General features: G+C 46.0%; 1 protein-coding gene across 2 annotated transcripts in view; it reads right to left on the bottom strand.

Annotated features, from left to right (window-relative positions):
- SPTBN2 (spectrin beta, non-erythrocytic 2) overlaps positions 1 to 23780 on the bottom strand; it is a 411931-nt gene that overhangs the window by 16650 nt on the left and 371501 nt on the right. For both annotated transcript variants that reach the window (XM_029611250.1, XM_029611248.1), the window contains exons 32-34: positions 19123 to 19173; positions 7716 to 7933; positions 6643 to 6816 (exon numbers count right to left, since the gene is read on the bottom strand). In XM_029611250.1, the coding sequence (XP_029467110.1) occupies positions 6643 to 6816; positions 7716 to 7933; positions 19123 to 19173 (443 nt within the window). The remainder of the gene's footprint in view (positions 1 to 6642; positions 6817 to 7715; positions 7934 to 19122; positions 19174 to 23780) is intronic.

Genomic DNA, 23780 nt, shown 5'->3' with positions numbered 1-23780 from the left:
GTTTGATTTCTTAGCTGCCCATTTGATGCCTTTATTTTTCAAAAATATGTGATAGACAACTATTGTAACCTTCCAACAGAGGGTAGTAGAACTAAAACTGCGACAAAATTCACTACATGCTGAGAGGAGAAATTGAAAAATTGGTTCTTATCTGCTAATTTCTTTCCATGAGTTCCACAAATCAGTCCAGACGATTGGGTTTTTCTACCCTACCAGCAGATGGAGATAAGAGAAGAAAAGCTTTATTGTACTGTTGTTATATAAGACAATGTGCCACCTGCAGTTGCTCAGTATAAACTGTAACCAAACTAAGAACAAAACAAATTATTCCTCTTATGTTCAAGCAAGAGAAAGGTAAACTATCGGAAACGGCAATTCCAACTGGAGATCTCCCTCTAACATAAGGAATTTTGAATGCCAAACCAAAACAATCATTTGATAGGAGTCTTCAGAAATTCAGAGTGGGTTTCTGGACTAATCTGTGGGGCTCAGGAAAGAAACTTAGCAGGTAAGAACCGTCTTTCCTTTCCTTATCGTTCCCCAGATCAATCCAGATAATTGGGATATACCAAAGCTTCCCTAACTGGGTGGTAAATTCACAGCACAATCTCACAATATATTGCAGTGTCCAGGACCCATACTTCCAGCCTATAATCGGCTCGATACTGTAAGGCCGCGGTAGAAACAGTGCGGCAGTGTCAGGCGCACCCTTCCTCCCGCACGCACAGTTCTCTTGACCTAGCGCCTGATACTCTCTTCTAATTGCATGCAAATGCATGCCGCGGCTGTAAAGCGTTAGGGAAGGGTATGCCCCCGCGCAACCCCTTTTACTGTATAAGGCGCTTTAAATACAGCGCCTATACAGTAACCTGGGTGCGCTGGTACCTGTCATTTCAAATGTCATTTCAAATGACATCTGAAATGACAGGCACCAGGAAGTGTAAAAAACAAAATTTTTAATACCTGTCGGAGGGCCGCGTGGGTCCAGGCGGCCGGCGGGATCCGGGGGGCGGGTGGTCGCGTGTTAAATCTAGGCCGCGGGTGGGTGGGCGCCTGTTCCAGGCGGTGGCGGCGGCGGCGGGTGGACGCGCGTTAGTTTTCAGACGACCGGCGGCGGAGCTGGGGGGCGGGTGGTTTGCGTGTTAAATCTAGGCCGGGTCGCACAGACACGCATTCATCCAGGCGGAGGAGCCGGCGGCGACCCCTGCGACCCCTGCGATTCGGTGCTCAAGGCAGTCACATGCCGTGTCGTCACGCCTTGAGCGCCGAATCGCAGGGGTCGCCACAGGCGCGCATTCATTCATCCAGGCGGAGGAGCTGGCTGCTTTCGCCGCCGGCTCCTCCGCCTGGATGAATGCGCGTCTGTGCGACCCGGCCTAGATTTAACACGCGACCACCCGCCCCCCGGCTCCCGCCGCCGGTCGTCTGAAACTAACGCGCGTCCACTCCGCCCCCCCCCCCTGCCGCCGCCCGCCTGGAACAGGTGCCCACCCGCCCGTGGCCTAGATTTAACATGCGACCACCCGCCCCCCCGGATCCCGCCGCCCGCCGGCCGCCTGGACCCACGCGGCCCTCCGACAGGTATTTAAAAATTTTTATTTTTTTTTCTGACAGGTTTTATGTGTCCCACAGCATTACATTTTTCTCGATCATCTCTGTATCGCTTTTTTTTGTATTGTGTTTTTATTGTTTTTGAGTATCTTAAGCGGTGTCGATGGATTTGTTACTAGACTCACAGTCCTAACACCTACTAGGGGGAGGCGGTAAACTAACACGTTAAGGCCGCGGCAAAACAGCGGGTTACTAAGGAGATAATATCAGCGCCCGTTACAGTATCGGAGGGGAATAGCTAATTCCTTCATTATACAGCTAATTCGTTCATTTACACATCATATACATGCTGCGTGCGGAAAGGGTTATGTGTCTATTTTACGAAGCGCTAAGGACGCGTGAAACTGGAGACTGTATCGCTGGATCGCCTTACTTGTCTGTATTGTGCGCTCCCAGCACGTTACAGACGGGAAATCTTCAACCACACGTTACTGTATCGACCTGAATGTTTGGGAAACATGTGCAAAGAAGACCAAATTGGTGCCTTGCAACCACTGAACAACATAAGGAGATGATCTGACTCACGAAAGTCAGTCATGACCTATATACAATATATCTTAGGAGTGCCCTACACACATCCAAAACATGCAGCTCCCTAGCATGTGTAGAAGATGACTCCACTTTCTGAATTGATCCATATGGAAAGAAGAAATTGGAGAAATATGGAAAATGTCCCATAATTCTTTTCCAAAAATCTTGATATCAGAATAAACTGCTTACAACTTCCTTTTTGTCTCCAGGAGTAAACTCTTAAAGTAGCAGCGTGACTTGATCAGAAAATGTGACATGAAACCAAAACTTCCTCTTGTATGTGGTTTTATTGTTAAAAGTACAACTCTAACAGTAAAATCTAAAAGTTCAGTTGCTCTGCCACATCCCTCACAGGCAGCTCATTATATACTTTTCATTTTCATCACACACATACAAAGCCCATCAATATATTATTCTTTGATTACCCATTTCCTTTCATCATATTCTCATGATATCATCACCTCATACAGCCAATCATGGATGGGGTTTATTCCTTCATACAAAGATATTCTGATAGTAATAAGTATGATGTAAGATGTGGAAAAGAAAACGACAAATGAGGGGATGAAATATGTAGATGGTACAAACATTCCAAGTTGTTAAATCACAAGCAGATTGAGAAAAATTGCAGGAAGACCTTGCAAGACTGGAAGACTGGGCATTCAAATAGCAGATGAAATTTAAGGTGGGCAAGTGCAAGTGATAAACATTGGGAAAAGTAACTCGCACTGTAGTTACACAATGTTAAGTGTAATTTGGAGTTACTACCCAGGAAAAGTATCTGGGTGTCATAGTGGACAATCCTCAGTTCAGTGTATGGCAGCGGTCAAAAAAGCAAACAGAATGTTAGGAATTATTAGGAAAGGAATGGAGAATAAAACAGCAAATGTCATAATACTCGATAGTGAGGCTGCACGTGGACTACTATGTACAGTTCTGGTCGCTGCATCTCAAAAAAGATATAGTTGCATTGGAAAAGGTACAGAGAAGGGTGACCACAATGATAAAGGGCATGGAACAGATCCCCTATGAGGAAAGGCTAAAGAGGTTAGGGCTGTTCAGCTTGCAGAAGAGACAGCCGAGGAGTGAAATGATAGAGGTCTACAAAATCATGAGTGGAATTGAACTGGTAAATGTAAATCGGTTACTTATTCTTTAAAAAAAATACAAAGACTAGGGGTACATTTCTTTTTCACTCAATGCACAGTTAAGCTCTGAAATTCATTGCTGAAGGATGTGGTTAAGATGGTTAGTGTAGCTGGGTTTAAAAAAGGTTTGGATAAATTCCTAGAGGAAGTCCATAAACTATTATTAACCAAGTAGATGTAGGGAATAGCCGTTAATTATCACTGTGCGATAGCAGCTTAGGATCTATTTACTGTTTGAGATTTGCTAGGTACATGTAACCTGTTTTGATCACTATTGGAAACAGGATACAGAGCTTTATGTGCCTTCATTCTTACCCAGTATGTCAATTCTTATGTTCTCCAAAAAGCAGTTTCTCTATTGAAATTTGGACTACACAGCTATCACCCAGTTGTGGAGCCAAAGAAGCTATCCTTCACACAAAGTAAATTATATAATGCATCACCTCTAAAGGCCAAGCCAGTTTCCAGGGGAGATTACCTAACTGGGAATTTAGACCATAACTCCACTGCCCAATTGTGGAACCAGATAAGGCACCTAGCCGATACTGCAGACAGCATGATTCTAGCCACCATACATAGCAAAGCATGCAAGGCTGCAGCAATAAAAGCTACAACAGCCTCCAGACATTCCGCTTCCTTCCCTGAGAGACTTTCTTCGGAGACAGCCATCTGACTCTGCTATACCCAGTTAAAATATGGTTGGACCATAAACTGCTTCAACAGTGCAAGGAAAACAGAAAGGCCTTGGGGAGGGCCCTTAAGCCCCTTTCTTCTGTTCCTGCTCACTTCTGGTTTCCTTAAGTCCTAGGTGCGCCACAGCCTATGTCAACATGGTGGGCATATCGTTTCCATGTTTTTTTTAAGAGGTACCACCTCTCGATGATCATCTTAAAAATGGGAATCTCTCCCTCTTCCAGAGCATCCCTATCCCCATCACCATCCTCTTGAAGATTTACAAGGAGATTATCATGCAAAATCTTCTTCAGAGGTCATCAATTTCAAATCAAATTCTAAGTCTGCTTCCAGCCTTCACTTCATAGAAAGGAATGGAAATACCAGCCCACCAACCATTATTAAGGTGGACATGGGCTCCTCCCTGCTTACCCCTGGGATAAGTAGCATGGAATCTATCAACCCTGTAGGGATACTGCCAGGCACCTGTGATCTGGACTGGCCATCACCGGATGCAAGACATTGGACCCAATGGACCCTCAGTCTGCCTCAGTATGGAAAATCCCACACTCATATGCTCTTAGGACCAGTCTCGATGTACCCATAGAACTTCATAATGAGCAAAATTATTTGCATTTTAGGAAGCAAATAAAAGTAAATCTTTTTTAAAGGTTTTTTTAGACCATTCAGATGTTTTTTGAAAGTGTATGGCATGTCCTTATTTTTGTGTTTTGTATTGTTTTATAATTTTTTTAAATTTGTGTTTAATTTTATTGTGTATGTTTTATGGGATCTGCATGAGAAATTGTGGAATACAAGATTTTAATAATAAATCAGTATCTTTGTTGCTGAAGTATGGCTTAAGTATAATAAGCATAAATCAAGGGGAAAAAGGGATCTGCAGTGCCCTCTTCCCTGCAAAACTGCATAGCAGAGGTCTTCCCCTGCATAAGCATGCTGACCTCTTACTCCCTACCACAGGGGTCAAATCAGAGGGCCAGCTCTAGCCTCTCCCAAATCTATCTGAACCATGTGGGAATGGTCAAGATGGTTGCCATCCCAACTATGCTCATTTTCCACAGCAGAGCCTGAGTCAGAAACAAGTCACTACTGCTTTTTCTTGGCTGCTCTCTGAATCTCCATGGTCACGAAAGACGCACCTGAGTAGCCCTTCCCTCCATCTGACAACTCCTGCACAGGCCTGAGGGAAAGATTCTGGCCTTACAGACTCCACATGTCAAACTATGTTTCTCGTGGTCCGCGGGAGCAGTCATGGTAGGAATGCTGCATGGCTGAATCAGCACATAAGTGCCTGTCAATGGATCTTCCCTCTCCTCGGCAAAAGAAACAGATTTTTAACAGCCTGCATCAGGGACCGGCTTGCTGCTAAGTCTCCCCTCCTGCCCAGTTCACAAAATGAGCTCTGGAGCTTGAATTGCTGTTCTTTCCCTTTTAAAAAGAAAAACAAACTTCTTAAAGGGACCCAAATCCTCCAAAGTAGTACAGATGGCCAAACAAGAAAAAGAATACTTTCCTGATGAAGACTTCTTCCATGGGACAAGATGGATCCACCACAGAGAGGAAGAAGAGGTCAGAGAATGAGGCAGCCAGCACCATTGGCTATCAAACCTTCTTCACTGCTAGGGTATAACATAAACCTTCCTCATCGACCTCCTGCTCAACCCTGCTTTACCAGAGGGATGAGTCCACAAGAGAACCTAACATCTCTGGGAGCAATTTCTTCCAACAAAAGTCCAACTGCGGGTTTTTTACCTCCACCATCTGCTGGAGACAGAGATTACTGAGTGACTGCAGGTGGCACACTGTCTTATGTGCCAGCAGTACAGAAAAGCTTATTTTCTCTATTTCTATCTGCTAATAGGGGCAAAAAGCCCAATCATCTGTACTGATATGGAGGATGATAGGAAAATAGAGGATAGTGGTAGTAAAAGTTTAGGAGGATGTAGTTTTGACAATAACCCATCTTTCATTTCCTTGACAGCATAGGTAAGAGAGAAGTGATGAGGAAAAAACAAGGTGCAATAAAGGAAAGTCACAGAGTAGCTGATTGGGAAACAGAAGACTACAATTCACCATAAATCAATTGGGTTGATGATGGTAGGTTGGTGGTGGCCAAGAAGTATCTAGCAAGACCACAAAGACCTAGCTGGCCAGATGTTCAGGCAAGAGCCTAACCACTTTTAGTACCTTTTTACATTATTACAAAGCTTGACAGTAAGACATTCGGGGGAGGGAGCTGGGTGTTGGACTAGATATGGAAACTTGTATGTTCATCTACCCAAAACAGTAGAGAATCAAAAAAGAAAGACAACAAAACCTGACTTGATAAGGTGCAATATCTATAAGCCATCAAACTTCTATGGATCAGAATGGGATCCTTAGCAGCGCAAACCAGAAAACTGAGCAGACTAGATGAGCCAACTGATCTCTACCTGTTGTCATCTATGTTATGTTACTATGAGGAAGATATACCTATGCCCTGTTACTGGGCTATGAGAGGCAATGAGTGGGATATATTTCAGGCCCTGTGACTAGGTACCAGAAGCAATGTTGGGGATATAATCCAGACTCTGTGAGTGGGTACCAGAGGCAAAGCAGTCATTTTGTGCTCTATCAATACCTGAGCATAGATGGCTAGAGCACACTTCACAATTCTCACCAGAGTTTGAAGACATTCTTGCGTTTCTTGTAGTCATGCGCTACACTGCAGACAGCACCCATGAGGCTGACAGGCACCTCACCATGATAGGGGATCCCACTGCTAGCGCTTTTGCTATCCTTGTAGAAGCCTATACTGGCCTTCCGAAGGACACAGTGCATGGTTTGCCAGGACCTGGATGTGGGGAAGAGGTTAAGATGCAAGTGAAGAACATATACACTGACTCACCTACACACAAAAATAACAGATTAACAACATTTTTTTTATTACATGCTAGAAATTAATCTCCAAGCATGAAACAATATAAAATACTGTAAATACACTGACATGCACTCAAACATACAGTGATAAGCTGACACACATCCATTAACACAGTGGCACACCTATATACATAAATATACTGATACACATTCACGCCCACCCAAAAATACAAATCACATACTGTCATGCCCTGTCACACATCCACAAATACACTGGTATGTTTACATACATATACGCTCACTCACAACTACTCACATATACAAAAACACACACTAATACACACAGATATTGATACATATCCACAAGTATACAATCATTCACTGATTTATATAAATATGAATCCACACATACAGACACATATATATTCTCATAACCAGGCACATACAATTACACTGGGTTCAAAAAAGGTTTGGATAAGTTCTTGGAGGAGAAGTCCATTAACTGCTATTAATAAAGTTGACTTAGGGAATGGCCTCTGCTATTACTGGCATCAGTAGCATGGGATCTTCTTGGTGTTTGGGTACTTGCCAGGTTCTTGTGGCCTGGTTTGGTCTCTGATCAAAACAGGATGCTGGGCTTGATGGACCCTTGGTCTGACCCAGCATGACAATTTCTTATGTTCTGACATTCATAATATCCACATATGCACATACTCCAATTACACATAAACACACATACATCTAGGAACACGCTTTCACACAATAACACACACATATAGTGTCTTACGGGGACACATAAATGCATACAATTACATATTTGAAGGCACAAAATCACAATCAGCCTGAAACACCCCCCCGCTACGTGGACAGTACCTGTTTGCAGCCTTCTTGTTGTGGGATTCCATCTCCTGCTTTCGGTGTAGCATTCCTTCCATCTGCTCTGGCTCTGGAGACTTCTGGGGCAGCGTGGCAGCATGGGAAGAATCTGGCTTGCTCCAGACCAGAGGGGAAGGTTCTATGTCTTGCTCACTCTTTCTTGGTAGTGTCTCAGTTCTGCAGTTTTTGTTGATGGCCTCGGAGCCACTGAAGGCCTAAGACCAGAGGAGCCAAGGAGGGAAGAGAATATGGGCTTACATCAGCAAAACAAACACAACCAATAGCATGAATAGCACTACTCAGCCAGCTCTGTATGCTGCAATGCAAAGGAAAATTAGTTCTTAGCTGTTAATTTCGTTCCCTGTAGTACCTCAGATCAGTCCAGACCATGGGTTGAACCTCCTTTCCAGCAGATGAAGACAGACCAAAACTGAAAGGGTATCCTATATGAGGACAGAGCCTACCCTGCAGCCTTCAGTATAACCATTGTCAAAGCAGAAAAAGGCATAAGATCAAGCAAGTAACAGAATAATTAGTAATTTAGTGTAAACAATCAGAACAATAGAACAAGTGAATGAACTGTGTTACTAAAAACGCTCTTGCATGACTACCCCTGATCATCATAAAGATGCTTCCGGTGCCTGTAATGAAATTCCAAGATAGCCATGCAGAAACACTAATGACCCCTATAAGGAGGAAACAGGAGAAATTCGAGCGGATAGACAAGACGGGAGGGCGTCTGGACTGATCCGTGGTACTACAGGAACGAAAATTAACAGGTAAGAACTAATTTTCCTTTCCCTGTACGTATCCGGATCAGTCCAGACCATGGGATGTACCAAAGCTTCCCTACAAAGGGTGGGACCTGGATAGTCCCGCTCGAAGCACCTGCCGACCAAAGGAACCAAACACTGGCGCCTGAACATCAAGGCGGTAATGACGAGCAAAGGTATGCAGGGACGTCCATGTAGCTGCCCTGCAGATTTCCTGTGGAGAGACTGACTGGCTCTCTGCCCAAGAAGTAGCTTGAGAACGCAAGGAATGAGCTTTCAAACCGTCCGGGACCACCCGGCCCTTGCAGATATAGGCCGAAGAATTCGCTTCCTTCAACCATTGAGCGATTGTAGTCTTAGAAGCTTGTTTGCCCCTATTTGGACCACTCCACAGGACAAAGAGATGATCCGAGACCCGAAGTCATTGGTAACCTTAAGGTAACGCAACAAGACACGTTTAACATCCAGACGGCGAAGGTTATCGCCTCCGGGCACCGCAATATCCTCTGCAGAAAATGCGGGGAGTTCCACCGACTGATTTACATGAAAGGAGGAAATGACCTTTGGCAAGAAAGAAGGCACTGTTTTGAGAGACACACCCGAGTCCGAAAATCGCAGAAAAGAATCTCTGCAAGAAAGGGCTTGAAGCTCCGACACCCCTCCCTGGCGGAGCAAATGGCAACCAAGAAGACAGCCCTTGAGCATCAAGTCTTTGAGAGTAGCCCGATGGAGAGGTTTGAAAGGGGCCGAACAAAGAGCCCGAAGCACCCAAATTTAGACTTCATGAGGGACAAGTGGGCCGGACAGGCGGTTTCAGGTGTTTAGCACCCCGGAGAAAACGGACTACATCTAGATGTGAGGCCACCGCCCGACCCTCGATGGTGCCCAGGAGGGAGCCAAGAGCCGAAACTTGTACCCGCAAAGAGCTGACCGAAAGACCCTTGGAGAGTCCCCGTTGCAGGAAGGTGAGGACTACAGCAACCGAAGGAGAACGGGCCGAAACGCCCCACTCCTCGCAGGCGTTTTCAAAGACCTTCCAGACCCAGACATAGACCAGGGACGTAGACTGCTTGTGAGCCCTGAGAAGGGTGGAAATAACCTCTTCCTTGTAACCCTTTCGCCTCAAACGTCGCCATTCAAAAGCCATGCTGCTAGACAGAAGTGATCCACCTAGTTGAAAAATACGGGACCCTGCCGAAGAAGATGGGGCAGGTGGCTGAGGCGAAGAGGACTGTCTGCCGCCAGATTTACCAGATCCGCGAACCACGGCCTGCGGGGCCACTCGGGGGCCACGAGAATGACCGGACCGCGATGGAGCTCTATTCTCCGGAGAATCTTCCCTACTAACGGCCACGGCGGAGGAGGATGTTGGGGGACCAAGGAAGAGCCAGCGCATCTGCTCCCTCCGAGCAATGCTCACTCCACCGGCTGAAGAACCGGTGAGCCTTGGCGTTGTCCAAAGTCGCCATGAGATCCAGGTGAGGGGGACCCCACCTTGCGAACAATGAGTTCCATGGCTGCGTCGGACAACTCCCACTCGCCGGGATTAGATGTTGGCGACTGAGGAGTCGGCTTGAAACATTCTAGTGTGAGGCAGCTACGCGATCCAAGTGCCTCTCTGCCCAGGAAAAGAGCTTGCTGGCTTCTAGCGCCATCATGCGACTTCGAGTACCCCCCCTGGTGATTGATGTAAGACACCGTGGTGGAATTGTCCAACAGAACTCGAACCGCCTTGTGGCGGATCAGAGGAAGAAAAAAACGGAGGGCCAGGCGCACCACTCGGGCCTCCAGGCGATTGATATGCCAACGGGACTGGAGTGGGGACCAGTAACCCTGAGTCGCTTGAGATTGGCAGACTGCCCCCCACCCGGAGAGGCTGGCGTCCGTCGTGACTGTGACTCACGAGGGAGTCAGAAGAGGCATCCCCTTGAGGAGGTGCGCCGGCGAGAACCATCACTGTATGTCGGCAATGGTAGAATCGGAAAGAGGCAAGGACCTCCTGGAACTGCTCGGAAACCGGTTGCCAGCGGGAATAACAACGCTTTCTGTAATAGACGCATATGCGCAAACGCCCAGGGGACCAGGTCGATCGTGGAAGCCATGGTCCCTAGAATCTGCAGATAATCCCAGGTCATGGGAAGCGGTAGGGAGGAAACAAAACTGTCCACCTGATCGATCAGTTTGAGTGCCCGAGAGTCTGGGGAGAAAAACTTTCCTGACCCGCGTGTCGAAGTGAGCTCCCAGAAATTCCAGAACCTGAGAGGGCTGAAGATTGCTTTTAGAGAAGTTGATTATCCAGCCGAGCGAAGTGAGGAGGACTAGAACTCTGTCGACTGCGCGAGCGCACAGGGCGGAGGACTTGGCCCTTACCAGCCAGTCGTGCAGATAAGGATGGACTAAGATTCCGTCCCGGCGGAGTGCAGCCGCCACGACTACCATGATCTTGGTAAAGGTGCGGGGAGCGGTGGCAAGACCGAAGGGAAGAGCCCGGAACCAAAAGTGCTGGCCCAGGATATGAAAACGAAGAAAATTTTGATGTTCTTGCCGAATTGGAATGTGGAGATAAGCCTCCGTCAGGTCGAGGGAGGCAGATATTCGCTGGGGCGGACCGCTGCGATCACCGTCCTCAGGGTCTCCATTTTGAAACGGGGAACCCTGAGGGCCCGGTTGACCCTTTTGAGATCCAGGATTGGACGAAAGGAATTATCTTTCTTGGGAACAACGAAGTAAATGGAATACTGGCCGGCGTCTTGTTCTTGTATTGGCACCGGAATGATCGTCCCCAGTTCCTGGAGCCTGACCAGGGTTTGACAGACCGCAGGCCTCTTGGACGGGCCGCAAGGGGAAACGAGATATAGATCTGAGAGGTCCTGGGCAAACTCTAAACGCGTAACAGTGTTTCTATCACCTCGAGGACCCAGTGATATCGGACGTGATTTTGGCCCACTCCTCGCGGAAACAGAGAAAGACGCCCACCTAAGTTTCGTTGCGGAGGAATGGAATGGCCGGATCTCATTGGGGAGCGGACTTGGTGGCCGGTGTTGCTGGTGGCTATCCCTGAAGCCTCGACAACTCCAAAAGGAATGAGACCACGACTGGGACCTGGACCCGCTGCCTCTAGGATATGAACCACGCGCCCTGTTGCCGTACCGGCTTTGCCCCCTAAAGCGGATATGAGTCGGAAAGAAAGACTTCGACTGTTTGGGGCGGTCCTCCGGCAGCTTATGAACCTTCTTCTCGCCCCAAGGATTTAATAAGCTGTTCCAGGTCCTCACCAAAAAAGCAACTTGCCCTTAAAGGGAAGAGTGCCCAGTTGAGCCTTCGATGAAGCATCCGCGGACCAATTGCATAGCCAGAGGAGGCGGTTCTGGCCGACACTTGCAGAAACCATAGCCTTTGCCTGGCACGCGAAGCAAGTCATAAAGGGCATCCATGCCATATTGCGATGGCATTCCTCCAAACGTTTCAGCCTGCTCTTGCCTCTGCAGACAGGGAGGTTCCTGGGTGCTGAGTAATTCTGCTTATCCACCTAAGACTTGCCCGCTGCATGGAGACTGCTGCAGATTGTCCCGGAAACAGAGAGACTAGGACCTAAAAACATCCGTTTCAAAAAAAACTTCAAGCTTGCGGTCACTGACAACATCCCGCAAACCCCTGTGGCCAACCCACCACTGGATTTGGTAGGTATGCATTTGTTACCGCTGGTGATTACGAAGAGTGAGACAACACAACGGGTGTAATCAGGAAATTTCATTAACATGTTCCAAGGCAGTCCTCTGGGAGATAACGCGGGTAGGGTAGAGCTTATACCATAGCCCTCCCAAAACGGGAGAACCATTCTCAAGGGGCTTTCCCATTCCGTAGGAGGAGCCGTCTGTTGCATAAGATGGATTGGAACGAATGTACGCCGGGTAGGTTTAGTGCCCTAAAGTCCCGCCAGGACCGGATCCGTGTTTGGAGTCATCGCCGCTGCCAACAGAATCATCTGGGCGGGTTTTTGGCATCCATTCCTAATTCCTGGAGCACAAAAGGAATGAGAGGTTCCAGTTCCTCACGCTGGAATAACCGTAGTACGCAGGGATCTTCGCCCTCGAGCGGGGGGGGGGGGGGGGCCTGAGCCGAGGCCTCCCCATCTACTTCATCAAGAGGGTCCACGGGAGGCTATGGGGGGTCCACCGGGGGGGGGGGGAGGGATTCCCGGGACCACCCACACCCGGAAAGGGCCTTGTGGATCAGGAACCGCGGTGGGAGCCGGCACGGGCATCCGAGGAAGTTTCGGAGGGAAGGGAAGGGGTGGGGGGTCCACCTCCTTCTGTAGGCTAGCTAAATATGATTTGTGCAGTAGCAGCACAAAATCCGCCGAAAAACGGGCCTGGGACGATTTTTCCACAGGGGGAGGGGGCGAGGGGGGGGTCTATGTCACCCCCCGAGAGCGCACTGGGCTCAAATCGGGGGTAAAAGTGGCAAATTCGGCTCCTCTGCTCCGGGAGAAGCAGAGCTTGCATCTGGTGAAATACCCAAGATGGCCGCCATTCCCTTCGATTTCTCGGGACGGGAACGGCCTGGCCATGCATTGGGGAGCCCGATCCCGGGCTCGAGTAATCTGCGCTGCCGCGGAGGAGCCCTCCCCACCCAGGAGGCATCGGGAGCACACCCCATCTCGGGAGAGCCGGGAGGCCAGCTCTCCACAGGCCTGGCACAGGTTAGAGCACGGCATGAAGGAAAACACACAGCTGGGAATAAACAGAAAAAAACAGCTGATAGGGGAGTCCCAGAGGAGAGGAGCAGGAGATCGAACCCAGCTTCCTCCTACAAATAAAAATCTTGCTGCCTTTATTTATTTATTTATTTTTTAAACTTGTACAAAATTTGACTGTTTCCTTCTTTTTGTGGGGTTTTTTTTTCCCACAGACAGTCACAGGGGAATTCGCATCCCTGAAAGTGCACCCGAGGAATGGATGTCTCGGGGCAAGGCAGCAGACTAAGGGGGAGTGACTGGCACCACCAGTATCACCCACAAGAAGGTCACGGGAAGGGAACCTAGGCTGAGCAAATAAGGGGCCAAGCCCCCTAGGAACCCCAAGAACGAGGGAGACAGGAAGTCTCCCTGACACAGTGAAAATAAATGATAGAAATTTACAGTAATAATTTTTTTTTGTTTTTTTTTTTTTTTTTACAAAGAGATCAGATGACAACAATACTTGCTGAGCTTGCCCAGAGCAAAAGAATCAAGGAAGAAACCCTCGAGGGTAACAAAGGCAAGCTAACAGGGAACCCACAGGGTGAGCTGTTCCACCCTGGCGGAGACAGACAAATACTGAAGGGCTGCAGGGTAGGCTCTGTCCTCATATAGGATACCCTTTCAGTTTTTGGTCTGTCTCCACCTGCTGGAAGGAGGCTCAACCCCATGATCTGGACTGATCGGGTACGTACAGGGAAGCATTATGGGGATTACTAACTCCTCCAGTTTGGATAATCATCACTCTGAAAACTAAGTCATTGTTTTTTCATATATTTTAAGCAGCCCCACACTAATGGGGCCAGCAATGTTTAGATGTGTGTCCAAAATGATACCACATATTCACTGGCAACAGTTTGGGACATGCTGGTTATGGTTTCATACCCCATTATATACTTGGTAGTACTGCAGCTCTCACAGGGGCAAAGGAGGTGAATTGAAAATGCTGAACCTGTAAGGAATACAGAGCACTATTGCCTATTGGGTGGAGTTTGGAAATACTGCACATAGGGTTGAAAGGTTGAAGAAAAGAGTTGCAGGTGAGTTGGTAAGCTTGAGTATAATGCCTTTTAGTACATACCACAATAAAAACGGTGCATTGGTTAATGCACTTTAGAAACAGGGTCCTATATTTTCTGAAGAGGAACAGTTCACTAGGTCACACAAGTAGGTCACATGACTGCATTTGTTACTAAGCAGAATCAAATTTCCAAAGGTTTCTGACAAAGAGAAATAATTAAAAAACCTGCTGAGCTGGTAAGATAATCAGGTAATTGTACCCAGATATTTTGTGTTGCATGTTCATCTAAGCATAACTAGCTAGATTTGCAGCTGAAAATGTGTCTTAATCTAGCTGGACAAAATATGTCTGCCTAGATTTAGGCCTGCTATTTGTATGCCTAGAGTTATGTGGGTAAATTTAGTTGATTAGTGCTGAAAAAGCAAGTTTGCTTACTTGTAAGCAAGGGTCTCCATAGATAGCAGGAAGAATTAGCCATAACACATGGGTGACATCATCCAATGGCTCTCAGAGCTCAGTAAAGGCCATGCACACACACTGCTTCGAGCCCCCCAATCTCTTCCAGAGTTTAAGCTTTAGCAAGGTAGTCAACTCTCCAGAGAGGTAGGCAAATATTAAGAAAGGCTAATTCATCCTGCTGCCTAAAGAGAACCTTATTTACAGTTTTCTCCATTGACAAACTAGCCATTGACAAGCAAGAATGAATTAGCTAGCCATAAAGCATGGAGACTCCCAAGCTAAGGGTCGCATAGTGGTGCAATTATATAAAGACACTCTGTCCTCACCATTTGGAGAGTTGACTACTGGGGGAACAGGCTGTGTAAAACTACTTTTGTAAAGTTACTCTTTCCTCAGAACTTATTTAACACAGAGGAGTGGGTCATGAAGATGTGAATAGATGACCAAGTACTAGCTTTGTAAATGTCTTCAATACAAGTGGCCCTGAGGATAAGCCTCTGAATTTTACCATGACTTGCACTTGATGAGCCTTGACAGAGTCAGTAATCTTCTAAGCCAGTCGTGTGTAACCCTGTTGACTGTATGCCAATTGGACAAAGTTTGTTTGGCAACTCATAAGAACATAAGATATGCCATACTGAGTCAGACCTAGGGTCCATCAAGCCCAGTATCCTGTTTCCAACAGTGGCCAATCCACGTCACAAGTACCTGGCCAAGTACAAAAATATTAAACAGATCCCATGCTACTAATGCTGCCCACAGATTATTTATTCTATTATTTATTTACTTACTTAATTTTCTATACCGATGTTGGTATTTACCTTTACACCGGTTTACAATGTTTCGTAACTTAAAAGTCATAACACACAATAAAATGTAAACCAATCAACAAGTAACTATAAATAAGACTCATTCTTAACTTAAAATAAATGAATTTAAATCATAAAGTTCAATGTTAAAAAAAAAAAATCACATTAAACATGGCCCTTTAACATTAAAATAATTTTAACCGAAAGCATCAAATAATATAAACATTGAGGAATTACTGGCCTTACCTTTGATTGAATGCTTGCCACAAAAGCCAACATTTTTAGGTGCTTTCTTAAATGCTTTTTAAATCTTTCTTGGAGCCTTAATTCTATGGATAACATATTTCCATAGACCTGGACCGGCTTAATGAAACAGCTCTTTCCCTAACAGAGGTAAGTTTAGCAGTGGCAATAGAAGGAATTGTAAGAAGACCTTTACCCACTGAGCGCAGGTTTCGTTGTGGGGTGTGTATGCATATAACTGCATTCATCCAGTCTACTTGTTCTGCATAGATTAATTTATAAATCAAACATAACATTTTAAATTTAATTTTAATAGCAGTTTATGGACTTCTCCTCCAGGAACTTATCCAAACCTTTTTTAAACCTCACTACATTAACTGCCTCAACCAAATTCTCTGACAATGAATTCAAAAACTTAATTCTGTGTTGAGTGGAGGAGGCATCGACTTCCAGGATGAAGGGGCACGTAGTATCTGGATGATGGAGGCAGGGTTCGCAGAGAAAGGCTTGCTTCAAGTTGGTAAAGGCGTCTAGCGTTTCTGCAGACCACTCTCTAGAATTGGCTCCTTTCCTAGTAAGTGCCGTAAGTGGGGCGCCCAATTGAGAGTAGTGGGGAATGAAATGTTTATAGAAGTTAGCAAAACCCAGAAATCATTGTAAGGATCAAAGCCTGGATGGCTGTGGAGAGTCCCGAATGCAGGCCACCTTCTCTGGATCCATTCTAAAGCATGTACTGGAGATAATGTATCCCAGAAAGGGAAGAGACTCTTCTTCAAATATGCATTTCTCCAGTTTCACGTAGAGTTTATGGGCATGCAGGCTTTGGAGAACTTGTCGAACATCGCGACGATGAGACTGGAGGTCCTTTGAGAAGACAAGAGTGTCATCGAGATAGACCACTACACTGGTATATAGTAGGTCCCAAAAGATTTCATTCATCATATATTGGAACACCGCGGGGGTGTTACATAATCTGAATGGAATCACCAGGTACTCGCCCCGGGTATTAAAAGTGGTTTTCCACTCATCTCCAGGTTTAATCCAAGCCAGGTTTTATGACCCTGAGAGGTCTAACTTGGTAAAGATTCGGGCTCCCTGCAGATGGTCCAATAGCTCCGAGATGAGAGGCAAGGGGTACCGGTCTTTCCTGGTTATGGTGCTAAGCCCCTGGTAGTCGATGCAGGGCCGAAGAGTGCCATCTTTCTTGGCCACAAAGAAGAAGCTGGCTCCTTCTGGCGACATTGAAGGGCGAATTAATCCCCTTTCCAAGTTCTCCCGAATGTATTTGGTCATGGCCTCAGTCTCAGGAAGGAATAGCGGGTACACCCTTCCTCGAGGAGGGGTGGTTCTGGGAACTAAATTGATGGCGCAGTCAAACGGTCAATGTTCTGGCAGGATTTCAGCATTCTCCTTGGAGAAGACATCGTCATAGCTGGTATACTGTGGAGGCAAATCCAGGGAGGTTGCAGCAAGAAGCGTTGAGGGGCAGCACCTAATGGGAAGAAGGCACTCCTGGTGGCAACGGGAACCCCATTTAGCCAGTTGTAATGTCTCCCAGTCAATAACGGGGGAGTGCTGCTGTAGCCATGGTAACCTGAGGACAATTGGATGGACGGCCTTTTCAATTATGTGAAATGTTATTTCTTCAAAATGCAGCATGCCGGTCTGGAGGCGCACAGGGAGAGTGGTCCTGGTGACATGCCCTGGAACAGGGTCCTCCGAGATCAAGGAAATCACCAATGGTATTCCGTAGTACTGTGGGCAGGTTTAGATGGTCAATCAGGCTCTTCATAATAAAGTCTCCTCCTGCATCCGAATCTAGAAAAGAGCCTTTGGGGTGTGTATTAGTTACCTCGCCCACATAAGTAACTCCTGGGCCTGCCATCATTGTAAAGGAGGTAGTCAGAGGGAGTCCGGCCTCAAGTAAGAGTGCGAGGGAGAAAATCTTGTGGGCCAAGCCTGACGAGATGGTGCACAGAGTGAAGCCATCTAGCACTGCGTAGGTCGGCTTCTGTGGGCCATGTGCGGGCAGTACGAGCCGATCGCCTACTATTAGTGCTGCATGGTCTCTTGTCGCAGAGAGCTGGATCGTCAGATGAGATTTCCATTGATTTGTGCAGTACATGTTTTGTATAGCTATCCTTGAAAGCCCAAGAGAGCTTAGACCAGAAACATAACTCCTTCTTTGGTCTGAGGTGGAGTAATCTCACATTTTCCTGAACAGCTGGACAGCACATGCAAATGGAGTGCTAAAATGTATACTGTTTAGCTGCTGATGCCCACTCAGACAGCCTATGCTTTGATCATCTAGCCATAGGTGCCTTCTTCAAAGAGCTTATTCTTCTATTTTACTTGCCATTCCTTGTCAAAATTGGCCTTGAATGACAGAATGTACTCACAAGTTGGGATGCAGAGCACCAATTTCACATGAAATTCCATTTTTGCAAAGCATAGCAAGAAAAATCAAAGCCTAAGCTCTCTGGGATGGGCACCTTCAACTGAATAGTATGCACTTTGGTGCTGTGTATCCGACTTTGGCATCCTATTCAGCTGGAGGTGCCCCTCCCCCAGAGAGGTTCTGTTTTGTTAAGCTACTAGTAGGTTACACCCCATAGAGCTTATGCTTTCATTTTACTTGCTGTTCACTGGCAAAATGGCCTACAAGAATTTGCTCTCTGGAGTGGGCACTTAACACCTAGCTGAACAAAGTGTAAGCTACTTGGGATAGGCATCTACAGTTAAACAGTACACCAAAGTAAGGATGCACAGCTGTGGTGTACTGTTCAGCTGTAGGTGCCTGTCTCGACAGCTTTCACTGCAAATTAAACTCCTGGGTCAAAGTTATTCTGTTGCTGCGTCCAGTGTGATAGAAGCAGCTAGACACCAACACTGGACTCAGCAATAGTATAACATGGCCAACAAAAATGTGAGTTAAGTTTTACTCCTGCTCTGATCCAAGAGTTAAATTTCCAGTGTTAAGAAAATGTGCTTTAACGCATCTCCCTATATTGCTGGGGAATAGCTAATGCCTTCTTTTACATGGGATTTGCCTGCACCTACACTAATCTTAACACTAGATTATAATCCTGTTTTAGCATGCAGTTTTTAGGAGTTAAAACCCCTGTTAAATACCAGAGTTAATTTACTCCAGAACAATGCTAATGTTAGAGCACCTTATTACATTGACTCTATGGGTAGAGAAGGGGCTATGGAGGTGCAGTTTATGGAAAGTAGCTGCAGAGTGAGTGCACAAAAGTGTGCTGTGGGGTTTGACCAAAATCTGTGATGGGATGGGGACAGAACAGGGCAACAAAATTTGACATGATGGTTTCCCAGTGAGAAACGGAGTAGAATTACTTACGGGTCCTTCAGATAAACTGCTTTCGTCTAATTTCTGGATCTCTGAAGCTGGCTGGAGAAAGAAAGAATACAAAGGTAACTAATAATAGCACAGGGAATGGTGTCAGAAACACTCACAATACCAGCTCTGTGGATATATCTCTAGCAGTTCCAGCCTACTGAAGTAACTTTGTTAAGTATATCACTGGTGGTGCCAGCCTGCTCATGTAATTCTGTGGGTACTTAACCTGCTGATGTAACTGTATGAGCTCATGACAGGTAGTAGCACTCTACTGAGATAACTCCATGGGTACATATCAGACAGTGTCACCATGCTGAGGTAACTCCGTAGCTAAATTTTAGCCAGTACAAAAAGATTAAAGAGGTCGATATTCAAAAGCCATTTAGACGGATACCTTAAAAGTTATCTGTTTAAATGGAAAAAACGGCATATTCAGCAACTTATCCAGCTAAATTCTAGGTATCTGGGGTGTTCTGGAGGCGGGCAGGAGATGTTCCGGAGAGGAAAGGTGTTAGTTAAAGGCAATATTCAGTGTTAGCTGGATAACTTATCCAGCTAACTCTAGTCAGGCCAGAGATCTGTCCTAAATACAGTTGAATAAACTTATCCGGCTGTCTTTAAGATAGCCAAGTGTATTCAGTGGCGCGACCGCACCAGCAAATATACCTGCTGGTTAACCAGATAAAGTTATCCGGTAAACAGCCAAGACCACACATGCAGCTGGACCCAGGATGGAAGACAATAACCGTGAAGCTTAAGTAGTCAATTGGGAGATGAGGTGAGGGAAAAGAAAGAAGAGTGACAGAAGGAGGGGGTTAGGGTGAGTCAAATGTGAGAGGAAGGGAATGGGGTGAATGGGAAGAAGGGTATGAGAAGGAAAACAGTGTGGGTGAGAGAAGGGTGTGAGGAACAGAGGGATGGAAAAGTAAGGGAAGGAAAGGCAGTGTGATGAGGGGAAGGAAAGGAGTGAGAGAGGAAAGGGAGGAGTGAGGCAAGATGGAAGTTCAAAAGAGGATGTAAGAGGGAAGAAAAAGGAATGAATGATTGGGAATTCAAATGGTGATGTGAAAGGGACTCTTACATGTGTGTGTGAGAGTGAGCTTATCTGTGAGTCACCATGTGTTTGTGTGACACTGAGCTTGTGTGCGAGTCAGAGTGTGTGTGTGTGTGTGTGTGTGTGAGAGAGAGAGAGTAGGCGTGTGCAAGTCAGTGAACGATCCTCTTCTTGTGGGAACTCATACGCACACCAGTTGCAGGCAGGGCGGTGAAGGAAGGTGACCCATGCAGACTGTAGGAAATGGTGAGATTTGAGTGACCTTACAGGTAGGCAGCCACCCTGAGCATTTGCCTGAGATGCCCAGAGTAAGTGTGAGAATGAGAGAGTTGGTGAGAAAATGACTGAGAATGAACATGTGTATGTTAGAGAGTGTGTGAGTATATGAGAAAGGCAGAGGATAAAGTCTGGGCACAACCTCCAGCCCTTTAGATTCCAGCTTGACTGGAACTAAAAGTCCCAGGTATGGAGAGTGGGAGATTTTTAAAATCTTTATTCATTTTAATTATTGGGTGTTATTTGATATGTTTGCTGTTTTGAAATATGTTTTTGTGTTTGTGAAAATTTTAAACATTTTTATGAGTTTTTAATTAAAAGTTCAATTTGTCAGCTGTTTTGAAATATTTTTATTAGTATATTTTTACTGTTATGTTTGATGTTTTGTATTTTGTTATTGTTGTAAGAGGAATGGTAATATTTCTGTTTTTCCATTGGATATGCACTGCATACAGAGTCAGGCTTCTTGTAGTTTCCAGTTCAGTTTTTGTCTGCACGTGTTTATTTATACTTTATGGTGTCTTTATTCTATATTGGTGAGGGTCTGCCTGTGTTCTGCATATGTGACCATGGTCTATAGAAGCTTGGCTTATTTTGTTTTCCTAATAGGACATACAAAATTTGATTTGGTGTACCACAAGGTTTGAGCAAACTTGAAAGTGTTCCATGAAATAAAAAAGGATGAGACTGTTTTGAGTTAGCCAGTATTGATTTCATTGGTAACGTCCTATCGAGGGGGGGGAGCGATACCACCAACAGTACCCTAGGGGTGACAAAAACCTAAATCCATCCCTGACCAATGCATTTTCAAGGAAGCAGTGAATTTTATCTTCAAATCAACAATTTCTAGCAACAAGCAAGATTTTATCAAAAACACCACCCAGGACTGTTTGAACATCGATTGAATACTGATTGAACACAGACTTTGTACTGTATATATTTGAATTTTTTTGAAAAGCTGAAGAAATGTATTGATTAAGTGTCTTTAAATCTATATCTGGGTCTCTCTGTATATAATAATGCTCACTGGAAAAAGTTATTTTGTTCTTTAAACATATCTATATAAATAAAAATGTTAAATAGTTTGGACAAAAATCGCTAATCTCAGAAACCACTGAACTGATTGCTTTCAAATTTGGACACAACCTTCATTTCACATACAGGAGGGTTCTTCTGTACTTACATTACAGATATGTTGCACCTGTGACAGGTAAAATAGGTTTAAAATTTTTTTCCAGAAAACAGCGACATCTGCTGGACGTAAGCGCCATCTGTTACACCTTACACTAACACACGCTACACTAATCATTTCGCCAGTCCAGGTCCACATTTCACTTCCATTTTAACACATTCGTGCACTTTTTTCGCCAGAAGATAACTATTTCCTTTACAGAGAAAATACACCCACCACCCTCCTCACAAACCCCCCCACACATGCCAAATTGATTTACTTCCCAGGCCCTCACAACACACACAAAACCACCCTCCTCACACATGCCAAATTGATTTACTTCCCACAGCCTCCCAAACACACACAAAACCACCCTCCTCACACCCCCCCCCCCCCACACATGCCAAATTTATTTACTTCCCAGGCCCTCACAACACACACAAAACCTGACAGAAGTCCGGGAGGCTCCAGCGGGGGGCCAGGACCGGTCCAGGACACATCTCCTGCACTACGGCCGTCGGCTGCCAGCAATCAACATGGCGCAGACGGCCCTTTCCCTTACTTTGCCACTCGGGGACACCAATGGCGGCAGTAGCCCATGTGACATAGTAAGGGCGAGGGCCCCTCAGCGCTATTTTCAGGACTGACAGCCGGCGGACCTTTGCTTTACTATGTCAGAGGACCTACCGCTGCCATTGCTCCACCCCACTGACATAGTAAGGGCAAAGGGCCGTCGGAACCCGTTTCAGTGCTCGCAGCCGACGGACCAACGCCAATACATCGCTCCCGGACCGCTCCTGAATGCCCGCTCCACTGACTGACATTTTTATCAGGTCTCGGGGGGTCTGGAGGGTGGGCGGTGGTGATGAATTTATTGCGAACATCTTGGGGAGGGGTCACGGGGGGGGCAGGTTTCATTCATTCAGCAACTCTGGGGGGGGCAAGGGGTGGGCTACTGTTTTTCGCGGGGCTGGGGGAGGGGGGGCAGGAGAGTGTGGGGTGGTTAGTTTAAGAGAACTTTTCTCATAGGGTTGTTTTTTGGGGAAGGGGGAGGTTCACACACAAATACATACACTAAACTTGCACGATCTCGGGAACGCACCAAAATAGCCCTCCCCAGACCACAAAACAAATTTGGAAGTGCAAATTTGGTTAGGCACTCCCCTATTTGGCTACATAACGTGCACAGACGCCCAAGGACAGACACAGGTAGCACCAACAATTTTAATTTCCCAGGTCTTGGGAGGGGGCAGGAGGATGGGGGGTTATTATTTGATTTAAAGGGTTGGGATTGGGGGGGGGTTCCCACAAAAATAGAAAGACAAAGGTTTTCTGATCTGAAGGGTAGGCAGTAGGTGGGGGGAGGTGACAGTGAGGGGGGGAGGTGAGTGTCAGGGGAGGGAGAATGAGGGGAGAGGTGAGTGTGAGGGGAGAGAGTTGGAGTGGAGACAGGGGAGGGAAGGGGGGGTGAGTGACCAAGGGGGAGGAGGATGAGTGACTGAGGTAAATGAGCAAGGGGAAGGGGGAGGGAGGGTAAAGAACCTGACTCTGCCACTGCAACGCGTGGCCGGGTACCGCTAGTTTTCTTTATAAATCTTTTTTGAATATGAATTCGGAGAAGTGTTTTGGGGGGATTTTGGGTGATTACTATTTGTAGGGTCATCCCTAAAATGTGTGAGAGGTGTCTGTTGTCTACTATGAACCTACCCTTTTTCATTTTAATTCATATTATTTTAATTTTCTTTTTTTTTTTTTTTATTTGTTTTTGTTTTTTCCCTTAAAAATACTTTTTGGGTGCCTGAATGATTTACTGTGCAACTTGGGGTTCAAGGACTCCTTATTCTTTTTAAGGTCAGTATTCAGTAAGCCAGTGAATGGTCAAGTTATTTGGCTAAATTTAGCTGGATGGCTTGTCCTGGATTTTCAGTGGTATAAATATCCCATTGAATATACTCACCTAAAGTGATCCGGCTATATATTGTACAGCCAGCTTAGGTGAACATCTAAAGGTGGCAAAGTCCCTTAAAATTGGGAATGGTTCTGGAGGTTGTGCAGCAGTTGGTGAATCAGCTAGGGTCAAGAGATGTTCTCTATCTCCTAAACCAGCCATTGTGACTCTTGAAGCACTGTGGGACTTAACTGCCAGCCTCTCTGTAT

This window comes from Rhinatrema bivittatum, chromosome 8, assembly GCF_901001135.1.
Source record: "Rhinatrema bivittatum chromosome 8, aRhiBiv1.1, whole genome shotgun sequence".
NCBI lineage: Eukaryota > Metazoa > Chordata > Amphibia > Gymnophiona > Rhinatrematidae > Rhinatrema > Rhinatrema bivittatum.
This window is presented reverse-complemented; position numbering and strand designations above follow the sequence as displayed.